At 36.7% G+C, this 27,788-nt stretch overlaps 1 protein-coding gene across 2 annotated transcripts in view; it reads right to left on the bottom strand.

Moving 5' to 3' along the window:
• Positions 1-27,788, bottom strand: part of Itgbl1 (integrin subunit beta like 1) — a 267,862-nt gene that overhangs the window by 130,206 nt on the left and 109,868 nt on the right. For both annotated transcript variants that reach the window (XR_015638141.1, NM_001017505.1), the window contains 4 exon segments: positions 18,374-18,520; positions 11,432-11,554; positions 7,558-7,698; positions 4,931-5,071 (listed from right to left, as the gene is read on the bottom strand). Coding sequence is in view for 1 of the 2 variants with exons in the window: in NM_001017505.1 (NP_001017505.1) it covers positions 4,931-5,071; positions 7,558-7,698; positions 11,432-11,554; positions 18,374-18,520 (552 nt within the window). In the remaining variant the exon portion in view is untranslated.

Here is a 27,788-nt window from a genome sequence, read left to right as displayed (position 1 = left end):
ATAAGATAAACAAAATTAGGTGTTTTTACTTTACTTAGATGAGCCACTGATCTTTTCTAAGCCTCATCAGAATTTAATCTTTCAAGTGGTGAGAAGCAAAAGGCACCCTGGCCACACTGATCTATCTGAATGTAATGTTCCCAGCTTGGTTTGTCAAATCCAGATGTATTTTAAACCAGTAGGAGCTGATCTCATTTCCTCTAACAAGGGCTCTTTAAACTGCATAGGCAGTTCAACAAAATTGTGATGAAAGACATAGAATGCTCTTTTCCCCTGATCTCCACATCTAAAGTATTCAAATAAGAAATAGCCTGCACACATGTGCTCACATGTGCACATGCGCACACACACTCCCCCCTACACACATAAACATGTACACAATGCACATACAAATACATGAATCCACACGTATTCAACACAGATAGGTCTTGGTATAATCTACATACTGCAAATGGGACTGCTGCCCAGGCTATCTCACATGGGCAAGAAGGTTCACAGCATTACTTGCAATGCAGTAGTGTGGTGTTCATCCCAGGAAGGCACCACAGATCTCCTAGCTATTTTAGGATGAGTGTGACACCCAAAATTGTGCTTCATGTATGGATTGTGCTCCCTTGAGTTACAATGGCTAAACCCTAAAAAATATCAGTCTAGGATAAATCTAGTTACATGCATTTCAGTTATTTTCTCCTGGAAAAAATGCCCGTTTTTTTAAAATGATAAAAAATACACATGGATACAAATCTGATGATTACAAGTACCTACTTAAAATTGACGTAAAGACCATGAACAGGAAAAACTTCAGGGAATAAGTTTTACTTAGCTAATTATTTATATAACTAGTTATTTTTTTAATATATTTTATACTGATTCTTTCATTCAAACAAGGCAGGATGGTTATATTTAGCAATTTTCTTCCATATTTTTCTTTATGCTTTAGTAATATATCATTACAAAGTTCCCCATGTAATATTGTTTTATCGTACTATTCCATTTTCCAAATTGATGGAGCCCACCTTACGCTCTCATCATTTTGGTATATTGGACAAGAAGGAAAAATGTGAAGGTCGTCCTGGAGTATATTATTCTAATTCTGGAGTTTAGAATATAGAATGGTAAATAGTTATTCAGAATCATGGGGGTGGCAGAGGTGACTCTGTGTTTCAGAGCAATTACTGCTCTTCCAGGAGATCAGTATTCAGTTCCTAGTACCCATTTTGGGCACTTCATAATTTCATGTAACTCCAGCTCCAGAGGATACAGTGAACTATTCTGGTCTTCAAGGATAACTTTTACACACGTACACACACACACACGTACACACACACACACACACGTACACACACACACACACACACACACACACACACTACTTTGGATTTTCAGTTGTACCCTTTTTAGTTCAATCGAGTTCAGATATTGTCATACAGTATTTTGTTCTGAATGTATTTCTATGTGTGGGGGAGCATGTAGGATGGTTTTGAAAGGATACACACAGTTTTATACTGTGTTAAAATATCACCTAGAAATGAAAGAATTGATTGGAACTAATTAATTTAGAGGCAAGTATTATATTCCAATACATCTGTACCCCTGTACCTGTGAATTACTAAATATAAATATAAGATTTATACACTTCAGTGTACTTTTAATACAGTTTACACTTGAGTGTACTGTTGATACAGTGAACAGGTGGGCAGAGTTGGAGGGGATGAATGAAATAAGAATGTCAAGTAAAAGCACTGACTTGAGCTAATGCACTTATATATTTCTGTTAGACTTAAATAAGACTAATATTCTCAGGAGAGCAAGATGACAACGAAATACAAACTACATTCTATCCAAGCCTTATTACATTCTTGTTTTGCAAAAATCGCTGGAGAATATTGATGCTGGCTTCTTTCTGTGTCATCAAACAAAGGTATTAACATACTCGATAATCAAATGTATGCCACCTTTTCTACATTATGGGTGAAAGAGGTAATTAGTAAATCTTCGAAGTCTAATGGCTCTCAGCATATTATACAGAATTCAACAGACATAGTCAGGATCCCAAAATCTTCCAGCAACTAATGCCCTATATCATCAGGAAGTTAAAAAAAAACAAACTAAGAAGTTGAGCATCTGTAAAGCAGTTCTTCCCACTAAAATAAGTAAACTGAACACTTGCATTTGTATCTCTTGCAGACTAAAGTACATCAGTGCTTGAGGTACATGAATGTTTAGAAGACAGTGACATGGCAAACACTGTCAAAGTGCTTAATTCCATGAAATTATTGCCTTTTATGAGTTGGTGAAAAAATAAAATGGAATAAGATGTAATTGTAGCACTCTGCAAGGGTCTGACCAACTAAAGATCTACATTCACGTGAGTTTCTTCTATTTAAATTCTTCCAAGTGTTGTAACCGCACTGGCCATGTTCAAACCACTCTAGCCGAAGAAACAAAAAAAAATAATTCCACATTAATATCTTGTTGCTCACATCACAGCTAACCGTCATCGCTTCTTCCTACCTCTGTACCCACAGCATGAGGTCACATATAAGAGATGAATCATTCTCTCTCTCCCCATTCCAATCCTACCAGCCAGGTAGCCATAACTAATCAACCACCTTTTCCTGGAATCTACGGGTCAGGTAAGAAATGGGAAGAGAAAGAAGGTAAGATTAAAAAGGGTAAGTCAAGAAAATGTGAACTCCTGGTGACATTCTACCTGCTTAGTTAACAATAGTAGCTCTAAGCTTGAGAAACATGCTGTAGGACCTGAACTATAAAAGCCCAAAGGGTTCATTGTGGGATCATTTCTAATGTTCATCCATATACCCATCTCCTTACAGTGGGATAGACCAATTCACAAGACCCTGAATAATGACTAAGATGCAGAAATCATAAACAAACAAGCCCATAGAGATATTAGGATTGAGACCAGATATAGATCTAACAAAGGAGAGAAAACTCATGGGAAAAAATCCTTAGACATCATAACAACCTATCAAAAGCTAACTTCATCTTTCTCTCTCACTCTCCCCCTCATATTCATATATATATATATATATATATATATATGCATATATAATCCTGTTTGATCACTTACCTTGTTTTCTCATTTTAAATTGCCTTAATTCATATTTACCTCTAGAAAACATTAAAAACTTAAAGGTATTCACAGCCTTAAATTATCATATTCAAAGAGCTTCAGAAGGTACCAACTTTGACTTGCTATCTGTCTTGTATGCTCACAATGTCCCAAAATTAACTTGAAAATTTGCTTCTATAGATGACCCCCGTAAATGGCCCCAGCATTTACTCAGAAAACAAGGCTAGAAATGTGAGGATGGTGGAAGTCTTCTGCCTGCATATATCACAAGCTCTCCACTGCCTGTAGACCATTATGGTTCTATAACAAGTCAGCACTCCCTTAGTAGTCTACTTCCTTTCTCCTATATTCTGTTTGTTTCCCTCTTGTTCCAAGAAAGAATCATATCCTCTCTTCCTCCTGTCTGGGGTTTACTCTTTATATTTCATTAACTGAAAGCCTACTTTTAAGACAGAATTCCACCTCTGTAATCCAGCAGCATCCTTTCATGTATACCCACCTCTGTGAATAGCCACATCTCCCTAATTAGAATACTAAACAAGCTCAGGTCCCCACAGTCTTTGTGTTCCTTAACATGTAAGAATAACTCAACAACTATTAACTTAAAGACAAAACCAATGTAGTGATAATATGATACAGGAGAATACTCACATTCTCTAAAATACTATGAGTAAAATGTGTTCTGTTTGGGGTATTTTAGAAAGGTGTCCTTCAGGAGAAAGTTTTAGAAGCAGGCTCCCCCCAAGCCGAAGTTACACAATCATGATTATGTAGGACAACTTTTTTATCTCCTTTTGCTGGCAAACTTTCCAGAGAAAGCTTGGGGAGCTTTCTGTCTGCCTTCAAGTACCAACCAACCAATCAGGCTGAAAAGGTTCATGCGCATAAATATCCCTATCTTCTGGATTATTAAGGAAAATGACTTTGAATCTGTAACTTCAGTCTGGAGGAGTGGTGTGCACATTTGTGTATAAGTGTACATTTCTTTACTTGTATGCTTGGTATCCAGAAGATGATATCAGGTATCTTTTCCTATAGCTCCCTGCCTTGTTTCTTGAGATGGATTCTCTTAAGCTAGGCTGGTGAGCAGCAAGTCCATCATCCTGTATATGCCTTTTTACTGTTCTTACAGACATGCATACAGTGGTGTTCAGCTTCTATGTGGGCTCTGGGACCCCACTTATGGCCTCATGTTTATATGCTAAGTGCTGTTACCTACTGAATAACTTCTCTAGTCCCCAGATATTTTCTTCTTGATCTACATATTCTGAACTCTGTACAGTCCCAGGTCATGTTTGTTTACTTCACTGCTGGACTCCTTAACCCAGACACAACCTATAGGCTGTGTCCATAAGCTAGTATCTCCTCCATAAATATTTAAAATATAAAATATTTGAGTTCATTAACAAATATTTAATTCTAGAATATACCATTGAATTCTTTTGTGAAACTGTCTACTAGATTATGTTCTCCTAGAACTGTATTGCCCTAACTTTTGGCATATATTTCTCTTTCTTTCAGTCCTTTGCTGATAGCTAGCAGGTGTATTAGTTCTGCAGTCTCCGAGTTGAGTTGAAGAGATATTTGGAGTTAATGCATCTCCTCAGCAAGGGATCAGGCTAATTTAAAGAATGTATGTGGGTTCATCTTGAGTCTTTGCAGAATGTCTGAAATCTCTTGAGGTTGCCCATATTACTGGTAAGAGCACTGCAGAATATAGAAGGCCTAGGGATACAAGTTCAGTTTGTCTCCATGTATGTGACAAACTGAATGACCCTGAACAACAGGAAAGTTAATCTTTTATATAAAGATAAGAATAAGAAGCTGCTTTACCTGAACAGAAATCATCAGAGTATCGATCATAAACAGCTCTGCAGTCCCTTTCATCACACTCGCATGTGTCTCCATGAATGTCTCCCCAGTCGCCAGTTGGATCAACATCATGGCAAGAACATTCACCACATACACATGTTCCTAGAAAGGAAAAATATAAAGGAATCTTATGGGGTTCACACAAGACAACAAGTTTAAAAGGAAGCATCTTGTATATTTCTTATTCAAAATACTGATCCTTTTACATTTTAGAATTATGCATTTTAGTATAAAAATATTCTAAAAAGAAACATCATCTAAAGTTGATGGAAGAGATTTCTCAGCAAATAAAAAGTATCTATAACTATGTGAGATTCTCAAAGATAATATTAAAACAATATGTAATGTTTGTCCACAAGAAATTTAGAAACAACTTGACCAAAAAGTGAAGACAAAGGTAATAGAAGTTCTAGGAAACTCAAAATTTTTTATCAACAACATTTTGTGAAGTGAGGTGTATGTATCTTAAGAACTGGAGAAGTGCAGTGTGGATGGAGCAACTGGAGTAGATAATATGGATGTATCGAGGAGGGAGGACTGTCTTACCCAACTTTAAAGGTAGAATCTAAGGAAACTAAATAGGATGATGAGGATGGTGGGGTCCTTTAATGCCTGTGAAGGGACTAAGTAAATTCCATTAAGTGAGACAAAGCTGGATTAGAGAAGGTGTTAGAGACAAAATTGAAAGGTCTGACCTCATCAGGGGAAGAGTTTGTGTTGGAAAGTAATATTTTCTTTAAATAGGCAGTCAGCCTTTATGGTAAGTAAAGACAAATTATTTAGGAACTAAAAGACATCTTTTCCTTGCTTCCTTAAATTAAAGTAAGTAGCAATTTGACTAAAAATTCAAATGTTCAAAATAAAGCCATAGGATATGAACAAATTCACATTTTTATTCAAAATATCTGAAACAAAATTACTAAAAGAAAAAATGAAATATACTCAACTACATGAAAATTTGAAATTCAGATTGGGACCAAAGCAGTCTAAGAATACCCAAACGACTACAGGAGCTGAAGCACGTTATCTGTATTTATGCATGTAGAAGGCAAAAGTGCACCCACAAACATACAACCAACTCTTAGGCATCAAGACCTAAAGTTTAAATATACCCAACATAACACAGGCAAAGACAGAGAACAAGAAGTATCATAGGGAATCAATAATAACCATGACCAGGGTTGACTATGAAGAGATTGTTAAGATCTGGGGGAAGGAAGCAGTAAAAACATAATAATGAATTAAAGTTGTTTTGGATGTTAGATTGTCACTGGTATAGAAGCATGCAGAATCCAGAGGCTTTGTGGAAATGGCTAGATGTACTACAACTGCTGCCTCTGTAGCAATTGAATATAAAAGATTTAGGCAGAGAAGTGCTTATGAACACAAGATAAGTTAGTGTGATATGTAATAGAATACAGTTCACATGAACAGAGGATTTCCCTTCCAATTATTATTTTTGGGGGGTGTGGTAAGTCCAGAATTTTACCTTTCTTCTTGTATAGATTCTTAAGTCTTTATTTATCAATATTTAAAATGCTGTCAGGGGATACTGTATGAGAATAGTTTATTAAAATGACTTGCACCTTTATAGATATGAAAAACAAAACTTATCCAGTTTTCTATTTTAATGGCTTTAAAGAAAGAAAAAAAGGCACTCATTTATATTACAAACTTGGTAAGATTGGGTCTTTTTGAGCAACCTTTTGACACAGAAAAGAAAAAATATCAGGTATTTAAAATAATAAAAACAAACAAATAAATAATCCAAAAAAAATAAACCTCGAAAGTGAAGAAAAAGCACTTAAACTCTGCTGATGAGATGGTTCAGTGAGTAAATCAGCCAAGCCTGACACCTGAGTCTGATCCCCAGGGCCCACAGTGTAAGACAGAACTGACTGTAACAAGTTGTTTCTGACATCCACAGGCATGCAATGACAAATGTATGCACAGACACATATATGTATGAGCATACAAATACACTAATGAAATGAATTTTAAATTTGATTTTATATTAGTAGTTATTAACTTTAAATTATATTTGATAGACATTTAAAATTTCTCTTTAAGGTCATTCTACAATTTGATGCATGGTTTAAGTTGTCTATTTTGTTCAATGTATTTTTCAGCACTGCATTCAGAATTTGAGGTCATTTATATCAATTCTGCACTTCAGAATTCAGCCTTTCATTTCCTTGATTAAGACTGGAAGGTTGTCTGACTGCCCTCAGGACAATCAGATACTCATGCTTCCCGAGGTCCTGTAAATCAAGAGATGTTTCTAACACAGTGTCTCCAGGAATCACCTTTTAGTTGTGCTGTAACAGTTTTGGAAAGATAACAAAGAAATTCTAGCCCCCATGCTCTATTTGCTCAGTAAAGCTTAAAGAATAATAACAAATTTATTTTCCCTTATCTACTCAGTAAGAAACAGGAAATGAAAGATTGTTGGTGTCAGTGTGGATTTCCACTAATTATGGATGATGACTTTGTCCTACACTGAAGGAAATACATCAAGAAGATAGGTCTTAATCATAATGATCCTTGTAAACCACTGGGTCATGTAGTAGCATGGATGGGTGACGCACCTCTGTTGCTACAGACTTTGCCATCTGGAGATGTGCATCTTCGCTTGCTTTCCCAGGGGGTGATGTCACACTGGAACTCGCATTTATCTCCATGCCAACCAGCCTCGCAGTAACAGTTTCCACAGTAACACTTCCCATGGCCTTTACCCAAAAGAATTTTATACAGTGAGGAAAAAAGCAACTTTTCAAAGCAGCATTACCTTTCTACCTCTCACAACCATTTGGAAATAACAAAGGGTTCCCAGACCCTTGCTAAAATTAATCAACTTGTGGGGGTTTTTTCCTCCCAAAATATAAGACTTGAGCTTACATCTACATAATTATACAAATAAAGGCAGCTAATAGATCTGTTGCCTCAGCCTACAAGGAAAGTGATTAGGATGAAAGCATTTGCAAAGAAATTATAAGACTGACTATAAAAGTCCATTTCTCTACCATCTGAAGTGCATGCATTACTTGAACAGGTCTTACCATGTGGATGTTTCCTGAAACTAATTAATATTGTTTATTTGAAATTAGTTATTGAGAAAGTAGCAGTTTGTATTTATTTAGACATGTTTTATTAATGGCTGAAGTACTATCAAACCAGAGGAAATGTTTCATCTTCTCATTCCTTTGTGTTCCACGAGCTGTTGTGTTTTACCATGTAGAAAGTTCTGAGTTAAATTGGTAAAATGTAATGCACTATTGGCCTCATAACCAAACTCCAAGTCTATGTCCAGAGAATACAAATGAGAGTTAATGATGCCCCTCACCTAGAGCCAAAATGCCAAGCTTCAGCATTTGTCCACCTTCCCATATTTTTCATTTTTAATTCTACAACCCAACAAGCTATCTGTAACAAACTGCTATCACTCTACTTCCATCCTGCATGTCTAGCTGGCCTTCTCCAAAATAGAATTTACCTTTAAGTTCACTTTCTGCATGCTCTTTTCTTTATAGTTATTCCACACAAATACAGATGAATGTTCTATTTATTTCATATTCTAGACTTTCCAATCATAAAAGTTTACAATTTGTGAGACTCATATTTATTCTTCCAATTCCTTCTTCTAGGGCCATAATTCTGGGGTAGTCATGGAAATGTGACAGTGTGGCCATGTTTTAATTGCTTACTAGTACATTTTCCATTGTACAATTATGGTATCCCTTCATTAATTAAGTCTCATAAATATTTATACTTTATGTGAAAGTTCCTAAAAACCTATAAAATTCAAAAAGTATTTGATTTAAAATAATCATTAATATAAGGGATTAATCCTGAAATAAAACAGAGAGAGATAAATTTCAGTGATAGGGAAGGTCATGGAGAGCTAGAAGACGTAGCGGGAAGAGAAAATGTGGTTCACTATATTGTATGAGAGACGAATCTATTTTCAATTTTAAAAAGATAGAGGTTAAGTAGAAAAGAAAACTAATGTAAAGCTAGACTTTAATGAAGACAGGAAAAGTAATTTAAATGAAAGGGTAAGAAAAACATCATCAGGACAACAGAAGTCTATTAAGATAACACTTGAAATGTATATAAGAAATACTCAAGTTAATAAAAAAAAAGAAATACTCAAGTTAATAAAAAAAATTAGCCACTAAAAAAATAAATAAAAGGTTTTCTTAAAAAAAATGTAACCTTCAGTACAATGTATATCCCAGGCAACAAACATAACTTTCTATGGTGTGTTTAAACTCGTGGAGGAAAATTCTCTTTTACTGTGTAGTATCAATGATAGACTAAAGAAACATCTCTCAAGGGATGGTTTTCATATGAATGACACATGAAAAGCCTTAGGATTCTAAGCAATAGCATTCCCACAGTGTTATTGGATACTGGTATCTGTGGTCAGAGATGCTGCACCATGAAATTCCTAAGACCCAAACACCTGGAAACACCAAATAAAAATGAATAAAGTTAAACATTTCCTACTGCATTGTTTCAAGTTACATTTTTTCTGTCTGCACATGTGTAAGCCTTGCCTCAGTGATGTATATCAAAACTCATTGGTCTCAAAACTTTTTCATTTTACTCTTTTCTGCTCATTGACTGGAAATAAAATATCAAGGGGGATGCATAGGGGGATACTGGAGCTGTGGGACAGGAGAGTGTAGGTGGGTGGGGAGAGCACTCTCTTACAGGCAAAGGGATGGAGGAAAGGGCAAACGTGGGATGGGGGGTTGGTAGAGAAGTAAAAGGAAAGTGGGATATCACTTGAGATGTAAACAAATGGAATGATTAATTTTTTAAAAAAGGAAAAAAAATTAATAGAAAAAAGGATTGTAATTACATAGGGTTTTCATTGTAAGTCTTTTGAACAAAACCCTGTCGAAGAATGTGCTAAATAGAGTCTGACCTAGAACACGGGCTCAGAAGAGCTTCCTTGACATTTGTTTTAGACTGGTGGTATACTCAAGAGACTAGGGTCAGAGTTCATTCCAGTTTAAAATAAGAACTTAGGATAAGCCTAAGAGGAGCTCAATGAGGGTGACCTTAGCTATGACTCACAACTTTGGAGATATGGAACCTGAAGAAGGCACCTCCTCTAGCCAGGCAGGAACCCCAGTGGAGCAGTAGAGACACCAATCTACCCTCAAAACTTTCAATCCCACATTTATCCTGTTTACAACTAATGCAGATTTAGGGAATTGCCAACCAATAACCAGCCCAATTTGAGACCCATGGGCAAGCACCAATCCTGACACTATTAATGATACTCTGTTATGTTTGCAGATGTTTAACTGTCCTCAAAGAGGCTCTACCCAACAGCTGACTCAGACAGAGGCAGTCACCCACACCCAAACAGTGGATGGAGTTTGGGGACTCTTACAGAAGAAAAGGAGGAAGTATTGTGGGCTCTGAAGGGATAGGAACTCCATCAGAAGACAAACAGAGTCAACTAACCTGGACCATTGGGTCTCTCAAAGTCTACACCACCAACCAAAGAACATACACTGTCTGAACCTAAGCCTCTTGCATATATGTTACAGATGTGCAGCTTGTGGGTCCCAAACAACTGGAATGGGGGCTCTCCCAAAAGCTATTGCCTAGATATGGGATATGCTTTTCTAGCTGGGCTGCCTTGTCTGGTCTCAGTGCAGGAGGATGCACCTAGCATCCCAGAGATTTGAATTGCCAATGGGGGTGATATACAAGAGGATCCCATCTACTCAGGAAAGGAGTGAATGGGGCAAGGATTGTGGGAGGGGGTGACAGGGAAGGGGGCAGTGAATGGGATATAAAATGAATAATTAAAAAATAAAATAAGAACACTTGGATAACACTACAAGACAAGCTGGAAGCCACAGTGATATTAGGAAATTGGCAACTTGTTACATAGTTGTGGTGGCTTTTTGTAGTTCTCTGATTCCTTTGGGTCCTAGTATCACTGATCTTGCTAGGATATGCCAGAGCATATTAAGTAGATTAGAATCCTTTCGGAAACATCAAAGGAGAGTGTACTCAATCAAAGTGACTCTCATAGCTCTCTACTGCCATTTAATTACGTCAATGAAGGTTACAAATGGACATTCTGGGCAAGCACTTAGCAATAGATAAGTAGAAGGAAAATTATAGGATGTGTGGTAAGGATGTAATCTTCTAAGAAAACTGGAAACTCCAAGGCAGGCATGCAATGTAAATTATAAAGAGTCAGAAGCACAGTGCAGGTATAGGATAACAGTCTAGGGGCACGCTGTCTAAACTTCTACCTAAAACCTAGTTTTCTGTTTATTAAATATTCTAGAATGATCTGAAGATCTTGACACAAGTTTTTACATGATATGTTTTACAACACAGGTTAAAATAGAAGTTTATATAAAGGAAAGAATACAATAAAATAAGTGAAAAACAGAAGCTTTTATGCTCCACACTTAGCATACATACCTCCACATATTTCTTCTGTTTCATCATCTATGCATTCTCTATCATCACACTCACAAAATTTACCGTAAATGAGTCCATGTCCATCTGAATTATCACACTTACACCTGCCACAGTGACATGTACCTAAAGCAGGGAAACAAAGACAAGAACATTACACACTAGAAATCATCATTAATAATGCCCTTCCCTATTTCTTCCAGGTAAGTAGAGAACTCAAATCAATTTAATGCTGAAATTACACATTTCTATGGCCATGGTGAGATGGAGGGGAAGTTACTCATTTTTGAGACGATTATGGTACAAGAATTATAATATGTACTTCACAGTTATTGCTGTTGCCTTTGATAGTTAAATTAGCATCAGTGTAACCCTCACAAAACGCAGAGGTCCTGATATGTATCTTTCAAAGTAGGTTGTGAATGAATATATTCTGATGATCTGTTTTTTTCCCCAGCATACTATCTTATCCTACTTATTTTTTACTGGATTTTTTTAAAATTTACATTTCAAGTGTTATTCCTTCCTTTTCCTGGTTTCCAGGACATAAGCCCTCTATCTCATCCCCCTCTCCTTCTTCTATAAAGGTGCTCCCCTCCCCAAGCACCCCCTTCTTGCCCCCACCCCTGACATTCCCCTACACTGGGGTGGCCACCCTCTGCTACATATGCAGATGAACTGTTTCTAAAGAGAGCTAAAGCACTTTTCAGCTTTCTAAGGGAATCTTCTCATCTTCTGCACCATTCCAATGTTTTACCACATGTTTAAACATACTGTTTATATAATAAATACTTAAAAATGTTTCATTAATAAATAAGCAAATAAAAATATATGTATGCCTGAGAGTGTCACATCTTAATATTAGCTGACATCCTTGTTCTAAGGATTACAGGACTGCCACAAGTTTTCTTAGGCACAAATTCTTGGGACCTCAATAGACTCTCAAAGCAGCTCAGAGAATGTTAGAGATCCTGGAGATATTAGATCTCCCAAAAGCCACATACTCACCTTACATTAGGGTTGACTACACCCTGTAAGAGTGATTTTATTGAAAGTAATATTTTATCCAAATGATACTAACAAGTCAGATCTCTACCTGTTCTACTAAATCATTTTCCATTTTTAATTGATCCTCACAGCAATTGATTATTTTTAGTAGTCATTAGCAATTGCCAATTGACAGTGAAAGCTAAGACTTTATGAGTCAACAGGATGGTCATAAATTCTTGAAATCCAATAGGCAATCAAGTCATTCATAAAAAACAAATGTGCTAAAACAGAGAAGTTCAAAATACTGTAAAAGCAAGGAAATTTAGTTGAGAGCTGTAGGTCAAAGAGAGCCCTGAGGACATGTCCAAGGACTGAAAGCCAAGCTAAGTGAAATAAGCAAATAGATAAATAGATAAACAAACAAACAAATATTAAGACACAAAAGCAAAGCCTCAGTCACTGGTTGAAGAAGAACAAATACAGCAGGACTGAAAAATAGCATCACATTAATAAAACTATTAGATAGTATCTTCTGGTATCTGTGTAGTTGGTACTAAACATCTCCTGCATTCTCATCAAATGACCACAAGAAGAGTACATATGGACTTGTACTTGTTTTCAGGAACATGAACTGAAACTGGGAAATTGGCTGTTAAGAAATGAATAAGGAGGCTACTTCACAACGACACAGGTTAGATGAATGATGACAGAGAAGTGAAAGAATATGTGAGAAGATTGTTGAGAGCAGAAACAGACAGAATTTCATGGTCAGATGAGTATAAAGGGGAAATTTCAGGTATGATATTTGGCTTGAGTAATGGCATAGTAGTTATTCTGCGCATGCTACACGGGGAAGAACATAGACTTTGTGTTCAGGTACAATTACAGTCAAAGATTGGTGAAGAATTGTTTAGATTGAGATCATGTCCACATCTCTTTCTCAGATTCTATGTGTTCACACAATCTCCTGTTCACAGGATAACCATGAGATCAATTGACAAATCTAGAAGCCATTTACCTCTGAAGGCACTGCTGTACCTGGTATATAGGAGTCTTTCAAAAAACCATGAAACTTTCCTCATCTTTCTTTAAAGATTAGTACATTAATCATATTCCAAATACTTCCTCCAGACTCACCTTAATCAATAGACCCTGAGAACATTCTCATTTTCACACCTTCTAGGTCCTTCTGTTACCCAGACCACCTATAATTTGCTGTTACTATAAGAGGGCCTCCTCTCACAAAATCACAAAGGAAAGGGATTTTGCAAAATCTGATTTTGTTGTTTTATACCTTGAGGGTACTCCTGTGAATCTGGCATATATTAAGTGCAATTCTCTTGTGTTATTTTTTTCTAGAACCTATTTTAAGTTATAATCTTACTTGAAATATAATGCTATAATTTGTGGAACTGCTTCATTATTTTTTATCTCATTATCACCTTTCTCTTTTACTTTCACATCTCTTCTTTCTGTCTCTCAACCACCCACATGTTTAATCATTAAACTTTCTTACGACCTATTATGCTATTGTCAAGGTACTATAGAAGATAATAAAATAAAGAAAATTAAGTAAGTCAGAGAATAGAAAGAAGAAACAACAAAAAGTTATTCATAACAGATACAAAGAAAATTCTTCACAAAAAAGATAACCCTCAGAAGGTTAGGTGAGGGTGCAAAGGCATCAGGAAGAAGAGAATCCTTAATGTACTGCTAATAAATAGAAAGAATGGCAACAAATGAATTGAGATACCATGAAGATTTGTGGTGTTGAGGAAAATGAGTAGAAAATTATGGTGGAAAATAACAGTTTAGGTAAGAGACTGAGTTAAGTTTGGATGAAAGGGTGTGGGGAATACAGATGGCAAAGATGAAGAACATTGGCCAAGGATTTTAAATTATCTCTTGGAATACCAGGAGCCTGCCACAGTTTGGCAGAAGAGAATAACTTGGTGGGAGATGCATACACATAGTCATTCTCCCTCCAGAACGATGGGCAGGAACTGTCACTGCATCCAACTTTGATGACTGACGAGTTCTACTGGCAGGCTCACTCCCATTCACACATGTGAACCATTCCTATTCCTCACCACAGTGGAAAGTTTACAACAGTTCAGAGACTTCCTATCTCACCATCCAGCATAAATCACATCTGATCCTCAAAGACATGGCAGATGGGAGCCCAAGCAAAGGTGCCAGACTCCTGTGTTCCCGCTGTGTCGTCCTACTTCTCGCTCTGGGTTGCCAGTCAATCACACTCCAGGATGGGTAGCTTTGCACTTGATTATTTTAGCTCTAGGTTTCCTGCTGTCTAACATAGTTGGTTCTCTATGGTGACTTACCAGACTTCAGCACCCTCTGTTCTAAGGTGCTGGGGTCTGCACATTTTTACCTTTCTCAATCCATTAAAGAGGAAGCTTCTGGAAGTTCTCTGTTCTCAGTTCCTTCTAAACATGCCTTTCATTTTATGCCCTACAATGGTTACCTCCTTTCCCTCTTGTATATCCAAGCTACTACCGTAGAACTGAATTCTAAGGGAGGACAGATCCACCAAAGAAGATATAGTTCACGTTTCTATTGCTGTTATGAAACACCATGACCAAAATCTGTGGAGAAAAGGGTTTATTCATCTTATACATACATATCACTGTTCATCATCAAAGGAAGTTAGCACAGAACTCAAACAAGGCAGAGGTCTGGAGACAGGAGCTGATGCAGAGGTATGGAGGAGTTCTATTTACTATGTTGCTTCCCATGGTTTGTTTAGCCTGCTTACTGATTGGGCTGGGCCCTTCCCTACCAATCACTAATTAAGAAAATGCCTCACAATCAGATATTATAAAGACATTTTCTCAATTGAGGTTCCTTCCATTCCAATGTGTCAAGATGACATAAAACTAGCCAACAGGGGGAAATAATACCGTTTTAAGGGACTAGTCTTGAAACTTGTTGGTGGAAGTTATTATTAATGAAGATGTGGTGAGACCCAAGATTGCCAAATCAAACTACGAGATTCATTTAAGATAATGAATAAATGTAAATTTGACTAAGCCCAAACCAGCAAAGTTCATTCCATACAAAGTTAATACTTACCAGATGAGATGGATTCTCTGTGTGACTGTGAAGAATCTCTAAGTATGCCTTTTGCATAGTGTTAACTTTGGACCCTACTTCATAATCTACATAACAATCTTATTAATAATAAAGGGAAGAAAGGCTAACAAAACCCCTAAAAATAAAATTAAACCAATATAAATAAGATCAATTATATTTCAAATGAGCTACATGTCTACTCTACAAAGAGATTAAGGAAGCCAGGCAACTTATCTATAGCTTTGACTTAATCTGAAGCATGATTAGGGTGGGGTGACAATGGATGGCTTGAATTAGAACCAAATCCTTTTTGGTTTTCTACATTTATTTCATGTAGTTATATCTCAGAAAAATCATTAAACAATTTTAGATGTAGGTAGTATAGAATAGAACAAATGAGCAAATGTATGGATGTTGTGGGGAGGCTTCATAGAGGTCCAAACTGAGCAACATTTCACTGAAGATAATTGATAAATGGACAATAGGCATAGCGGTCCATGCTTGTGATCTCAGCAGAAGGGACAGAGGCAGGAATAGTGTAGTCTAATTGGGAATGTAGGGGAAGCTAAGATAGCCTGTGCTACACAGTGACACTTTACTTCAAAAATCTAAAACAGCAGTAACAACATTAACACCCCCATACCAAATAAAATAAATGAAATAAAATAAAGGGGGGCTATAGTACAGATTTTGCTTATGGTTATTCAAAATTATTGGTACTATGAAAATAGTAGAAGCAAGGGAAAACAGGAGAGATAACAACATAACCCTGTCCCTAGATTAGATCTAGTGAAAAAGGATTGGTGTTATGAAGGACACCATTGAGTCGTGGACAACAGGGGACCAGAACTATATTTTCTATAAAATTATTTATCAATCTTACAAAAGAGGGTCAAATATCTTATACTTTATGATTTGTCAAGTATGATTTATCATCTATCAAGACTATTCTGTGCCAGGCATGTTAATGCATAACTTTAACCTTAGCACTTGCAAAGCAGAGGCAGGCTGAACTCTGTGGAACTGAAACTAGCTTGGTCTTCATAGTCCAATGGTATACAAACCATGGGTTATGATCTCACAGGGGTCACATATCAGATATTTATATTACAATTCATAACAGGAGCAAAATTGCAGTTATGAAATAGCAATGAACTAGTTTCGTGGTTTTGGCTCATCACAACGTGAGGTACTGTTCTATAGGGTCCATAGTATTAGGAAGACTGAGAACTACTGGTATAATGAATTCCAGAACACCCAGAGAGTAAGACATTCTCTCTCAAGGGGGAAAAAGACAGGTTTGCATATTTCTTTTTTGTGCAATATTGATGTGCCAAGTCACATTTACTAAGGAATGAACCTTCAGGAATGTGTTTGTGTGGGTTTTTAATATGTGAGCATGTGTGTTTTACCTGTATGTTTCTGTGTGCACATGGTTGTGTACATGTATACCTGTGTGTATGTGTCTTGATGGATGATTGTGAGTCTTGGAAATCTTACTGAGAGAAACACTATAGTGAGCAGAGAAATGAGGAGACTATGAGGAGAAATGAGGTTATAACTGCTCACTCTGCACATCCTAACACCCCTCACTTTGCACGCAGTCCAGATTCCATTAGCAAAACACTCTGACTGAGCTTAATCTATACAAAGCAGTTTGTTGAAATCTGATTGTGAAAAAGTCCTAGCTCTGATTATAGAAGAGAATGGAAACTTCTTGGTGGGTCATAAGTCTAAATTGTCAAAGGTTTGCCTTTACCAGGTGAAACAAATCTTGTTCCTCTGAAACTGACCAACGAAATAGCTTCAAAACCCAAACAGAAAAGTAAGCCAGAGACAAACATCTGCTCTCAAGAGCCTGTTATGTGGATTTGTTGGCTTGCTGTGGGGTTACTGAAAACCCACAGAGCTTCTTCACTAGTTTGAGTTGCTCATTCTCTTGATGATGTAGAAGCAAACAAAGGCTATGATAAAAAGAAAGTGACTTGATACCAAACAACGCTCTAAAAAAATGAAATAATTCATGCTCTCATAGTCACTTAAAAAAAATCACAAAACCAAAACTAAACAACAACAACAACAACAGAAGAGTTCACGCTACATATCAAAACAATTGAAGCTGAACCTCCAGGGCAGCACAAGAGACTGAAATTTTAATACTTTCCTTTGGATGCATAGGTTGAATATGGTGAGAAAAGTGACTTAGAGGTTCCCTATGCGCACTTGTTGAAGCTATTACAATTAAGAGTATCTAACTATCATTGTAGTCTAAACTGTAAGTATTATGATTTTTGTGATTTTGCTAATTATTTGAATAGCTTCCCTGTAATTCCTAAGCAAGATTTCTAAATGACTCCTATGAAATATACAAAAATTTTGTCAAAACACGCACAGGCACTCAAACAAACAAACAAACAAACTTTGCTATCCCTATATCCTCAATGAAGTTCATATGCAGTATCTGAAACTTCCATTAAGTTAAAATTTTAGGCCCCATTCGCTGCTAATGTGTAAATTGAAAGTACTTTTAATCTCTGATTACAATAACTAAGTCAGTCATATGCCTTAATCCAGCACTCAATATCATGGTTCTCCATTTACACAAACCCCTCCGCCCTAGTTTTATTTCCGGTGAATATCTTGCTCAAAGGAGGCATCCGAAACAACTGGAGAATATCAAACCTGCAAGTCCCAGCAACATGACATTCTTTCCTTATTGATTTATCTAAATTTCATTTTTAAAATAAAAATGCATAAGTAGTCTCATTCAGATGTTCACCATTTCTATAGGACTATAAAATTTCATTAAAATCAAAGTGTTTATTATTTTAATCAAGAACTCTCCGGGGATGTAGTTCTTACCTGCGTTGGAGCAGATGACATCTTGAGAGTTCTTGCACATCTGGTTGCTTATTTTTTTGGTCAGGTCGCACTTGGTCGGGTACTGGCAAGCTTCCCCAGACCATCCCACATCACACTTACACTTGCCGCAGTCACAAGTACCGTGGCCTGAAGGATCAACAACATCTGGTGAGATTCAGATGGTTTTCCCAAGAAAGAGACTATGTTAACAAAGACTCCCAAGAAGGTGTTGCTTCAAGACAGTGGTATGATAAAATCAAATACTTGTATCTGAGCGTGGCTGGGGAGAAATATTATTCTTCAGAAAGAATATGATATCTTTATTTTAATAATCAACTTTAATAACACAAATATTAAGTCAATTTACAGAGACACAGAAAAATGAAAGGAAGACTAATAACTAACATTAAAAAATTAAATATTTCTATTTAACTGTACTTTACAATACCTAACACCACAGTCCCCAAACAAACTCTTATGAGACATCACTACATGGTACAGTGGACTGGTATTTCTTTTATAAAGATATGAACTATTACCATGGAATTGTCATAAATGTTAAAGTGTGCATTTTTAATTAATGAAGAAATTTGACTCCATCATGAAGAAGAGAAAAGCCACATCTTCACAGAATTGTCTCAATCCTCTCTGTTTTCAATCATCATTTTGCTTTTAGATGATGCCATTTAAATGGTTATGAGTACAGGCTTTATTAAGTCTGATTTGAGAAAGCTATTAATATTTTTGTTGACTGTACATTAAGCAAAGCTTAAGTTTATAATACATAAAATGCTTGACCCAAAAACATACAGATTTTAAACTCAAGCTGATGTGATAGAGGTTGCTGAGATTTTCATTTGCCACTGTTTGTCACCCTATGTGGAGGAATATAGTTTAAACTCCTGGGAGTAAGATGTGACACTTCCTTGACCTTAAACTGGGCTTCGAAAGTTGAGAAAAATTTTGATGTGTTTTGGAAGTACATCCCTACATATTCAAGATAATAGCACTATGTTTAGTATCTGTTATCATAGATGTATAGAAAGAATCTCTTATGGACTGTGTGGAAGCATGACTTGTCAATCAAAATCTGATATCCCATTAGCTGAGGCAGTAAATAGAAGGCAGAGAGAGATAGGATTCTGGGAAAGAGCCAAGAATAAGATATTTGCCCCAAACTCTGAGGAAAATAGAAACATGAAACTGAGAAATAACTAACCCTGTGGCAGACACAGAATAGAATAAGTAAGCTGTATATGTTAAGAGCCAGTCAGAAAATGAACAAATCTATGGCCTAGGCATTTATTCATAAATAATAAGTCTCAGAGTCATTATTCTGGAAACAGAGAGGCAGAGTAGAAAAGCTTGAGGTTACACAGACCTTATTAGGTGGATATGCTAAGGGAGCATCCACAAAGTCATTTGGAATGCGTGGCTCATGGACTGTCCATTTGGCTATGTTCGGCAGACCCTGAAATTATGTCTGGCTGTGCCTCTTCATGGGATCCAGACTATATACATGTTCATATTTCTATTGCATTTGTCAAATTAGAACCCCAGGTAAAAGTAATTTTATTCAAATGTATTACTTTGTATTCTATTTAGCCACACCATCTTAGCTACCTTGGAGTCATTTATAAGCATGAGCCATTGTGCCTGTCTGACATGCAGTCTGCTGATACAACTGTTAAGCTAAATTCTTGAAGTGATCATGCTTCTTTCAGTTGGTGAATAATCTTTGCATTGTATTGACTCTTCAACCACACTTCTCTTGGTTGTGTTCGAGCCACTTCTGATGCCTGATCACGATGAGAAGTGGTTCATATCAATAGCAAAGTACATAAGATTTACCTAGAAGCTAAATAACTGTGGTGTTAGTGATTTTTGATTCAAGAATAAAACAAATACATGATTTTATTATATTACACAGAACACTATATATTCTAATTTAAAGATGTGTGTGTGTGTGTGTGTGTGAGAGAGAGAGAGAGACAGACAGACAGACAGAGAGAGAGAACATTTAACAATTTTTCTGAATCAAAGATTCATACCACTTAAAAATAGAAATAAAGGAAATGTACACAGGATAGGGAGAGTCGACACCAAACTGAACCCATGGATCATTAGTGGAAGCAAGGTTATAAGGTGCTTATTCCTCACAGTGGTCATGGGAGACCCAGGTTCTACTCCAGCATAATTTCTTCTTAACCAGTTCTACCTTGAGATCTCAATTCTAGGCAATATTGTGTGACATTTATAGAAACAAATGTTAGGGTTCCATCTACTGTTTTGCTCAACCCACAATGTATACCACTCCTCATAATGTACAGCACTCCCACAGTTTACAGCACCGCACATTGTATAGCATATACAATATACAGCACAATGTACACCACCCCTACAATGAGCAACACCCCACAATGTATAGCCCACACGCACAAAGTTCAGCACCACCACAATGTATAGCACCCCACAGTGTATAGCACACACAATGTACAGCAAACATATTGTATAGCACCCCTACAATCTACAGGTCACACAATATACAACATCCCCACAGTGTACAGTGCCCACAGTGTACAATACCCACACAATCTTCTTTTGTCTCTCAAGCATGCCACTCATGCCTCTCCATGATAACACATTTCTGTGAGTCAGAGTTTGCTACCTAATCCATGTGAACCAGAACCAGGATCTCAATAAGGGTGGATTTAGCTAGCCCATGGCTATGTTGAGTCCTAGCTAGGAAAGAAGTCTCCAAGCTGGACTCTATGGAATAGGCATTATTGTTGTTTCTTTTCTAAAACTTTAATTTCCACAACTCTGAATCTCAGTATGTAAATGAATAATCCAACATACTTGAGAACAGGCCCACTGACCTTCAAGTAAGTGCTAAAAGAGTCAGGACAAATCAGAAACTGTCAGAGCAAAGCAAAATAAGTCCCAGCCAATACAATGGGAATGGTATGTGCAATGTTACTTTCATTCTTTGCAGGCTTAGCCATGATTGGATCAGTCAATAAAATGAAGACAAGTTGCAGTAGAATATGAATCAGAACTTCTATACTAGGGAACAATTATTTTAGACCCAATCTCCTGGGTGAGCTAACTCCTTGCTTCTATAATGATGCTGAAAGGACTTTGAGAGAAAGTAAACAAGCTACCACTAGCTTATCACTTCTTGGTGGATGCTAGAAGACCTCTAAGATTTTAGAATTAATTAATCATCTGTACATACCAATGAAAAGTTACTATATTTCCATCTGCTAAACAAAAGGAGAGAACATGATAAAAGGGTAGCTTTTACTTCTCTCATATCTACTAATATCCTGTAGAGAAATAGATACTCGAAATACACACAGCAATGATCATGTTTAGTGATAAGCAAGTCCACCACAAGTATCCCAGGACAATGAGCAACCAAATCTTCTATGGTGTTGGAGGCTCCAAAGAAGTAAATCAGAAGCAAAGATGTGAGGACATGTATGGAAGAGACGAAAACTGCCTGACAAGCACAGCATGAGACCTGGAGGAGGCCTTAAATCCAAACCGGACATCTGTGGGAAAGCGATGAAACCAGAAACGTCTGCATTCGACTTTAAAAGGTAATGTTTTTTTCTTCTAATAGCATTGTAGCTACATAGGATGTTGACCGTAGATAAAGCAGGATGAAGAGTGTGCAAGAGGCTGAAATGTGTTTTCTGCTTTTCTGGGAATCTAAAATTATCTCATAATCCAATGTATAAAAGCATGAACACTCTGTATGTAATGGAGCCTAATTTATAACTGAGGTTCTTAGAAATAACTTTAACCAAAAGTCAAGATTTATTAAGTAATATGTACTATATGTATGTGAATTTGGAGCATATGAACACATACTTTATCACAGGTAGAGGCTGCTACATGTAAGCCAACAAAGAATTTGTTTCAAGGGAGGTGTTTTCCTGAAACTAGTAACAATTGTCTAATGATAAAAGTTCTGGTCTCTAATCCGCGACAATTCCTAAACCCTCCTCATACTCAGGATGTTCAGAATTCTTAAATATAGTGATAATTTTACTGTTGTTATTTTATTATTGTTTGAATTTATTATTTTTAACAGTGTATAGTGAGTGTGGTAAAACCACCTGTTACCAGAAGGACTTTTTATAGAGGTAGGTATCTGTGTCAACAGATGCAGGAATTCCCTGCAATGTTAACTAGGATTTTCCACTCACCTCCTTGCATGTGGGAGAGCTTGAGGGAATACTTTGTGGGCCTGCAAATGCCCTGCTTCAATCTAATATTTTCACTTTTATCTTTAGCATTTATCATGGAGCCTTATTTACAACACTTTGGGGTAATTCAGTGGCATTTTTCTATTTCCTTTATTCCCAACATTAATTTCTCTAATCATAGAATTGTTCCTTCTCTTCATTTACTTATAATTTTTCATTTCAATACATACTTTGTATATTATTTCACTTTTCATAGTAAATCTAATACTACTATTATTTAGTTAATCATATAACAAAGAGAAAATAATATTATTAAAGTTCTGCTCCTTTTGAACATTAACAAATTTTTTTACATTTCTTATGTAGACTTTTGGTAGATCAATAAAGGTAGATTTCATATACTATGTATTTACAATATACTCTCATGTTATGCTGCTTATATCCTGAACTTAAGATTTCATGGGTTTTCTAAAGATCTCTGTCTGTTTTTATTTAAGTAGAACTTTTTGTGCAGTTATTTTCTCTGCAGTGAAGAATATATTCCTGGAGAAACAAGAGAGACTCATCAGACTGAGGAAACAAAAGAAACATATAAGACCACAGAAGCTCATGATGGTCACAAGACTCACAAGGCACCTTCTCAGTGTTACATGCATAGTAAACAGATGCTGGAAGAAAGAAAACTTCTTGCAAGTTGTGCAAGGGACTTCAGTGACACAGCTTTTGTGAATTATTTCTTGTGCTGGAAAAGACTTTTTAGTACCCTTGAGTCAGCCATGCTCCTAGACATGACCAGTCATTCCTCTTGCAAGTAACTCATAAACTCAACAGTTCATCAAGCTACAGCTGTATAAAATAGTTTCTTTTACATTTGCCATTCTGTTACTGTTTCATGTCTATCCAGGAGAAGTCACTAGCAAATGCACAATGAAATAAAATCTATCCTATTAAGAGGTGGACACTGAGCACTGAGTGATCTGACTTTTCTTCAGGTGTCACTACTTCTCAACTCTCTCAATAAATGGAACAGATAATACATGCTCACATACCAAATGCACATGTGTGCATATGGATATTGTGCGTATATTATTACTCAACACATACAAATTCAAACCAACAAACACGTAGATCACACTGATGTTTCTTTCCTATGAAGCATCACTTAACTCTACAACAGTAAGGACCTCCCCTTTATCATTAAAATACTTACAGATTTATTCATACTACTGTACACATCAAATATTTCCAGAATTGCCTTGAAACAGGTCAACTATGGCAAATGCTTGTACATAGATCTCTTTTTCCTCTGTAAAATGCTGTTTTTATTCATTTATTTATTTATTCATTCACTCACTCATTCATTCATTCATTCATTCATTCATTCACTTTACATCCTGATTGCAGCTGCACGCCTCTCCTTCCAGTCTCCTCCTCACCCAGTCCTTCCTTGTATGCCCCTTCCCTTCTCCCTATTGGATTCTAATCTACTCTGGCACAGAATGTCATAGGTTAGAAAAGGCAGCCCTGTCAGAGGACCAGGATCCCCAAGTAGGAACCAGTCAGGGACAGCCCTTATTTCAGTTGTTGGGGGACCTACATGAAGACCAAGCTGCACATCTGTTACATATGTGCAGGGAGGCCTTATGCTCTTTGGTTGGTGGTTCTGTTACTGAGAACCACCAAAGGTCAAGGTTAGTTGACTCTGTTGGTCTTCTTGTAGAGCTATTTACTCTATTGACTCCCTCAATCCTTCCCCCAACTCTTCCACAAGAACTCCATCTAATGTTTGGGTGTGGGTCTCTGCATGTGTTTTGGTCAGCTGCTGGGTGGAGTCTCTCAGAAGACCGTTATGCTAGGCTCCTGTCTGCAAGTATAGCAGAGTGTTATTATTTGTGTCAGGGATTAGTCTTTGCCCATGAGATGGGTCTCAAGTTGAACCAGCCATTGATTGGCTAGTCCCTCCTTCTGTGCTCCCTCCTTGACGCTGCACTTCTTGTGGGCAGGACAAATATTGAGTAAAAGGTTTTGTGAGTAGGTTGTTGTCATCCTTCCACTGAGAGCCCTACTTGGCTACAGGAGGTGGCCACTTCAAGCTTTATATCCACCACTTCTACGAGTCTCAGCTAAAGTCATCCTCACAGACTCCCTGGAGCACCCCACTCTTCTTCTTCTTCTTCTTCTTCTTCTTCTTCTTCTTCTTCTTCTTCTTCTTCTTCTTCTTCTTCTTCTTCTTCTTCTTCTTCTCCTTCTCCTTCTCCTTCTCCTTCTCCTTCTCCTTCTCCTCCTCCTCCTCCTCCTCCTCCTCCTCCTCCTCCTCCTTCTCCTTCTTCTCTCTCTCTCTCTCTCTCTCTCTCTCTCTCTCTCTCTCTCTCTCTCTCTCTCTCTCTCCTCTCTTGTCTCAACGGGGAGGTCATGACACTTCTTTGTAATACAATTACATTCATTTGTCACACTTTAAATTCCTTTTGAATTCTACCTACATTCTGGATGATTTGTTTTAAATTTTACCTACAGCACACTTATTTTTGTGGGTTACAGCTCAGTGGATTTTGGCAGAGACCAAAGACTCTTAAATGTAGTGTTTACATACCAATTGCAACACTCCACAGAGTGTTCCATGGTCTCTGTAGAAGAATCCTTTTCCTGTCCTTTCACAGTAACTAAGCTAGTCTGTATCTCTGTTCTCCAGGCCGTGCATGTTTTTCAGTGTAAGTAAAATAACATCCTAAACAGCTTTTTAGGATGGGCTTCTTCCACTTGGCAAGACACATTTAAGTTCATCTTGTGTGGGAATGAATTGCTATTCACTCAGAGATTTTTTTGTGTGTGTGTTTAATTTTCTGACTAATACTCCACTGTACAGGTTTAAAAGAATTTGTCCATTTACAGGCTGAATGGCATGTGTGTTGGCTTGAAATTCATAGCACTTGTTAATTAAACAGATTTTCATATTTGAGTGCAGGTTTTTAATGGCTGTACATTTTTATTGTGTTTATTTTGGAATGGGATTGCAGTATCAATGAGACATAAAAACAAAATTGTATTTTTAAACTCATAAAAGTGTTTTCCAATGAAACTAACATTTAAGAGTGTATGTGTGTCTGCGTGAGTGTGTGCATGCGTGCATGTGTGTATTGTATTTTGGAGATGGAATTCAAGGCTTCTTAAATGTTAACCAAACTCTTTACTATGGAGTCACATGTAGGACCGTGCAACATGCATTTTATGAGAAGTGTACACGATCCAATTGGCCCAAATCTCACAACCACTAACTACTGGGAACAGAACTTTCTTTCCTTTTGCCCTTTAGTTCCTTTCCATTTCCCTTTTATTCATACTAATAGATCTGTTGTAAAACATTATTGTGATTTAATTTGCATTTCCCAAATGAGTCTGATATAATTTCTCAATAGACTTTATTTTGCAATCTATGCATTTTCTTTTGCTCATTTTTGAGTTCTTTTACCCTGTTAATGGAATTTGAAGTTTTTAGATCTTAGACGCATCTCTGTCATAAATGTGATTTGAGAATATTTCCTTTGTGTCTTAATTTTCATTCTCTTTAACAACGTCAAGCAGAGAGAAACTGGGTTTCGTTTTATTCAAATGTATTTTATCAATTTTTCATTTTAACAACAACTTATAATGTTAAGTTTATTTTATTGTTATTAATAAATAATATTGGGCCCTGCAACTTGCAGATTTAATGCAACTTGATAATTATTTATGCTGTAAATTTTTCTCTAAGTGTTACATTTCCTGTATCTCGCAAAATATAAAATTTTGATTGTATTAGAACCATATTTATGTTCTTAAAAATGTTTAGGCTGCATAATATAATTACTTTGGTTTTCTGTGTAAAATTCAAAATTGTTCTGTTGATAATCACAAAATAAGAGAAAAATACTTTCAAAGATTTTACTAGGATCTCATAGAGCCTATGGACCTACAAAAGTGAAGAATAGCTATATTAACATTACTCAGTTTATAAATGTAATAAAAAACTATGAGTGTTTAATGTTGTACCAGACTATGTTTTAAGACACATTACATTTTGTTCTCAGAAGTTATATTTCAGCATATTCTCTTGTGGCTTAGATGTATCTTCTTTTTTTTTTTTTTTTTTTTTTTTGGTTCTTTTTTTTCGGAGCTGGGGACCGAACCCAGGGCCTTGCGCTTCCTAGGTAAGAGCTCTACCACTGAGCTAAATCCCCAGCCCCTAGATGTATCTTCTAATAGTCATTGAAGATTTCTGTGTCCATGTTCTTTTTTTTCCTCTTTTTTTAATTAGATATATTTCTTTATTTACATTTCAAATGTTATTCCCTTTCCTGGTTTCCTATCCACAAGCCTCCCATAACCTCCCCCTCCCTCATATGGGTGTTCCTCCCCCCATTTACCCCTCTTACTGCGCCCCCAACATTCCCCTGCACTGGGGGTCCAACCTTGGTAGGACCAAGGTCTTCCCTTCCACTGGTGCCCCAACAAAGCTATTCTCTGCTACATATGCAGTTGGAGCCCTGGGTCATTCCATGTATAGACTTTTGGTAGTGGTTTAGTCCCTGGAAGCTCTGATTGGTTAGCATTGTTGCTCTTATGGGGTTGCAAGCCCTTTCAGCTCTTTCAATACTTCCTCTAATTCCCCCAAAGGGGGTCCTGTTCTCAGTTCAGTGGTTAAGTTTTCTTTGTTGTCACGACATTTTCTAATTTTAATTTACAGAAAATATTAACAAAATGATCTGAGATGTGGTTTTCAATTTTCCATTTTTGGAGATAATTTGTATGGAATCAGCAGTATATTGTTCACAAGGTTTCGTAGAATTTTCTAGCAAAATCATTACTCTGTACAACCTTTTTTTTCAAATGTTAGTTATGACTTAATGTCTTTCACCTGTAATAGGACAATAAGGATTTTTTAATTTTATTATTGTTTTGTAGGTTGTGACTTCCAGTAAATAAGCCCATTTCATTGAAGCTGTTGAATCTGCATTCATAATACAGCAGGCTATCCTTTAACACTAGCAATACTAGCTCTGAACTACCTTATTTTATGTTGATGCATTGAATCTCTTCATGGACTTTATTTGCTCCCTCAAGAGCTATTTCTAGCAATTTCATTGATATTTTCAAAGAATTGCCAATTGACATTATTGACTTTTTCTTCCTTTTAAAAAAATTTCTTTAATTTCTACATGAAT

The sequence above is a fragment of the Rattus norvegicus genome, chromosome 15 (genome assembly GCF_021556685.1).
Source record: "Rattus norvegicus strain SHRSP/BbbUtx chromosome 15, alternate assembly SHRSP_T2T, whole genome shotgun sequence".
NCBI classification, from domain to species: domain Eukaryota; kingdom Metazoa; phylum Chordata; class Mammalia; order Rodentia; family Muridae; genus Rattus; species Rattus norvegicus.
The sequence above is the reverse complement of the archived record's forward strand: the minus strand, read 5'-3'. Positions and strand labels throughout refer to the sequence as shown.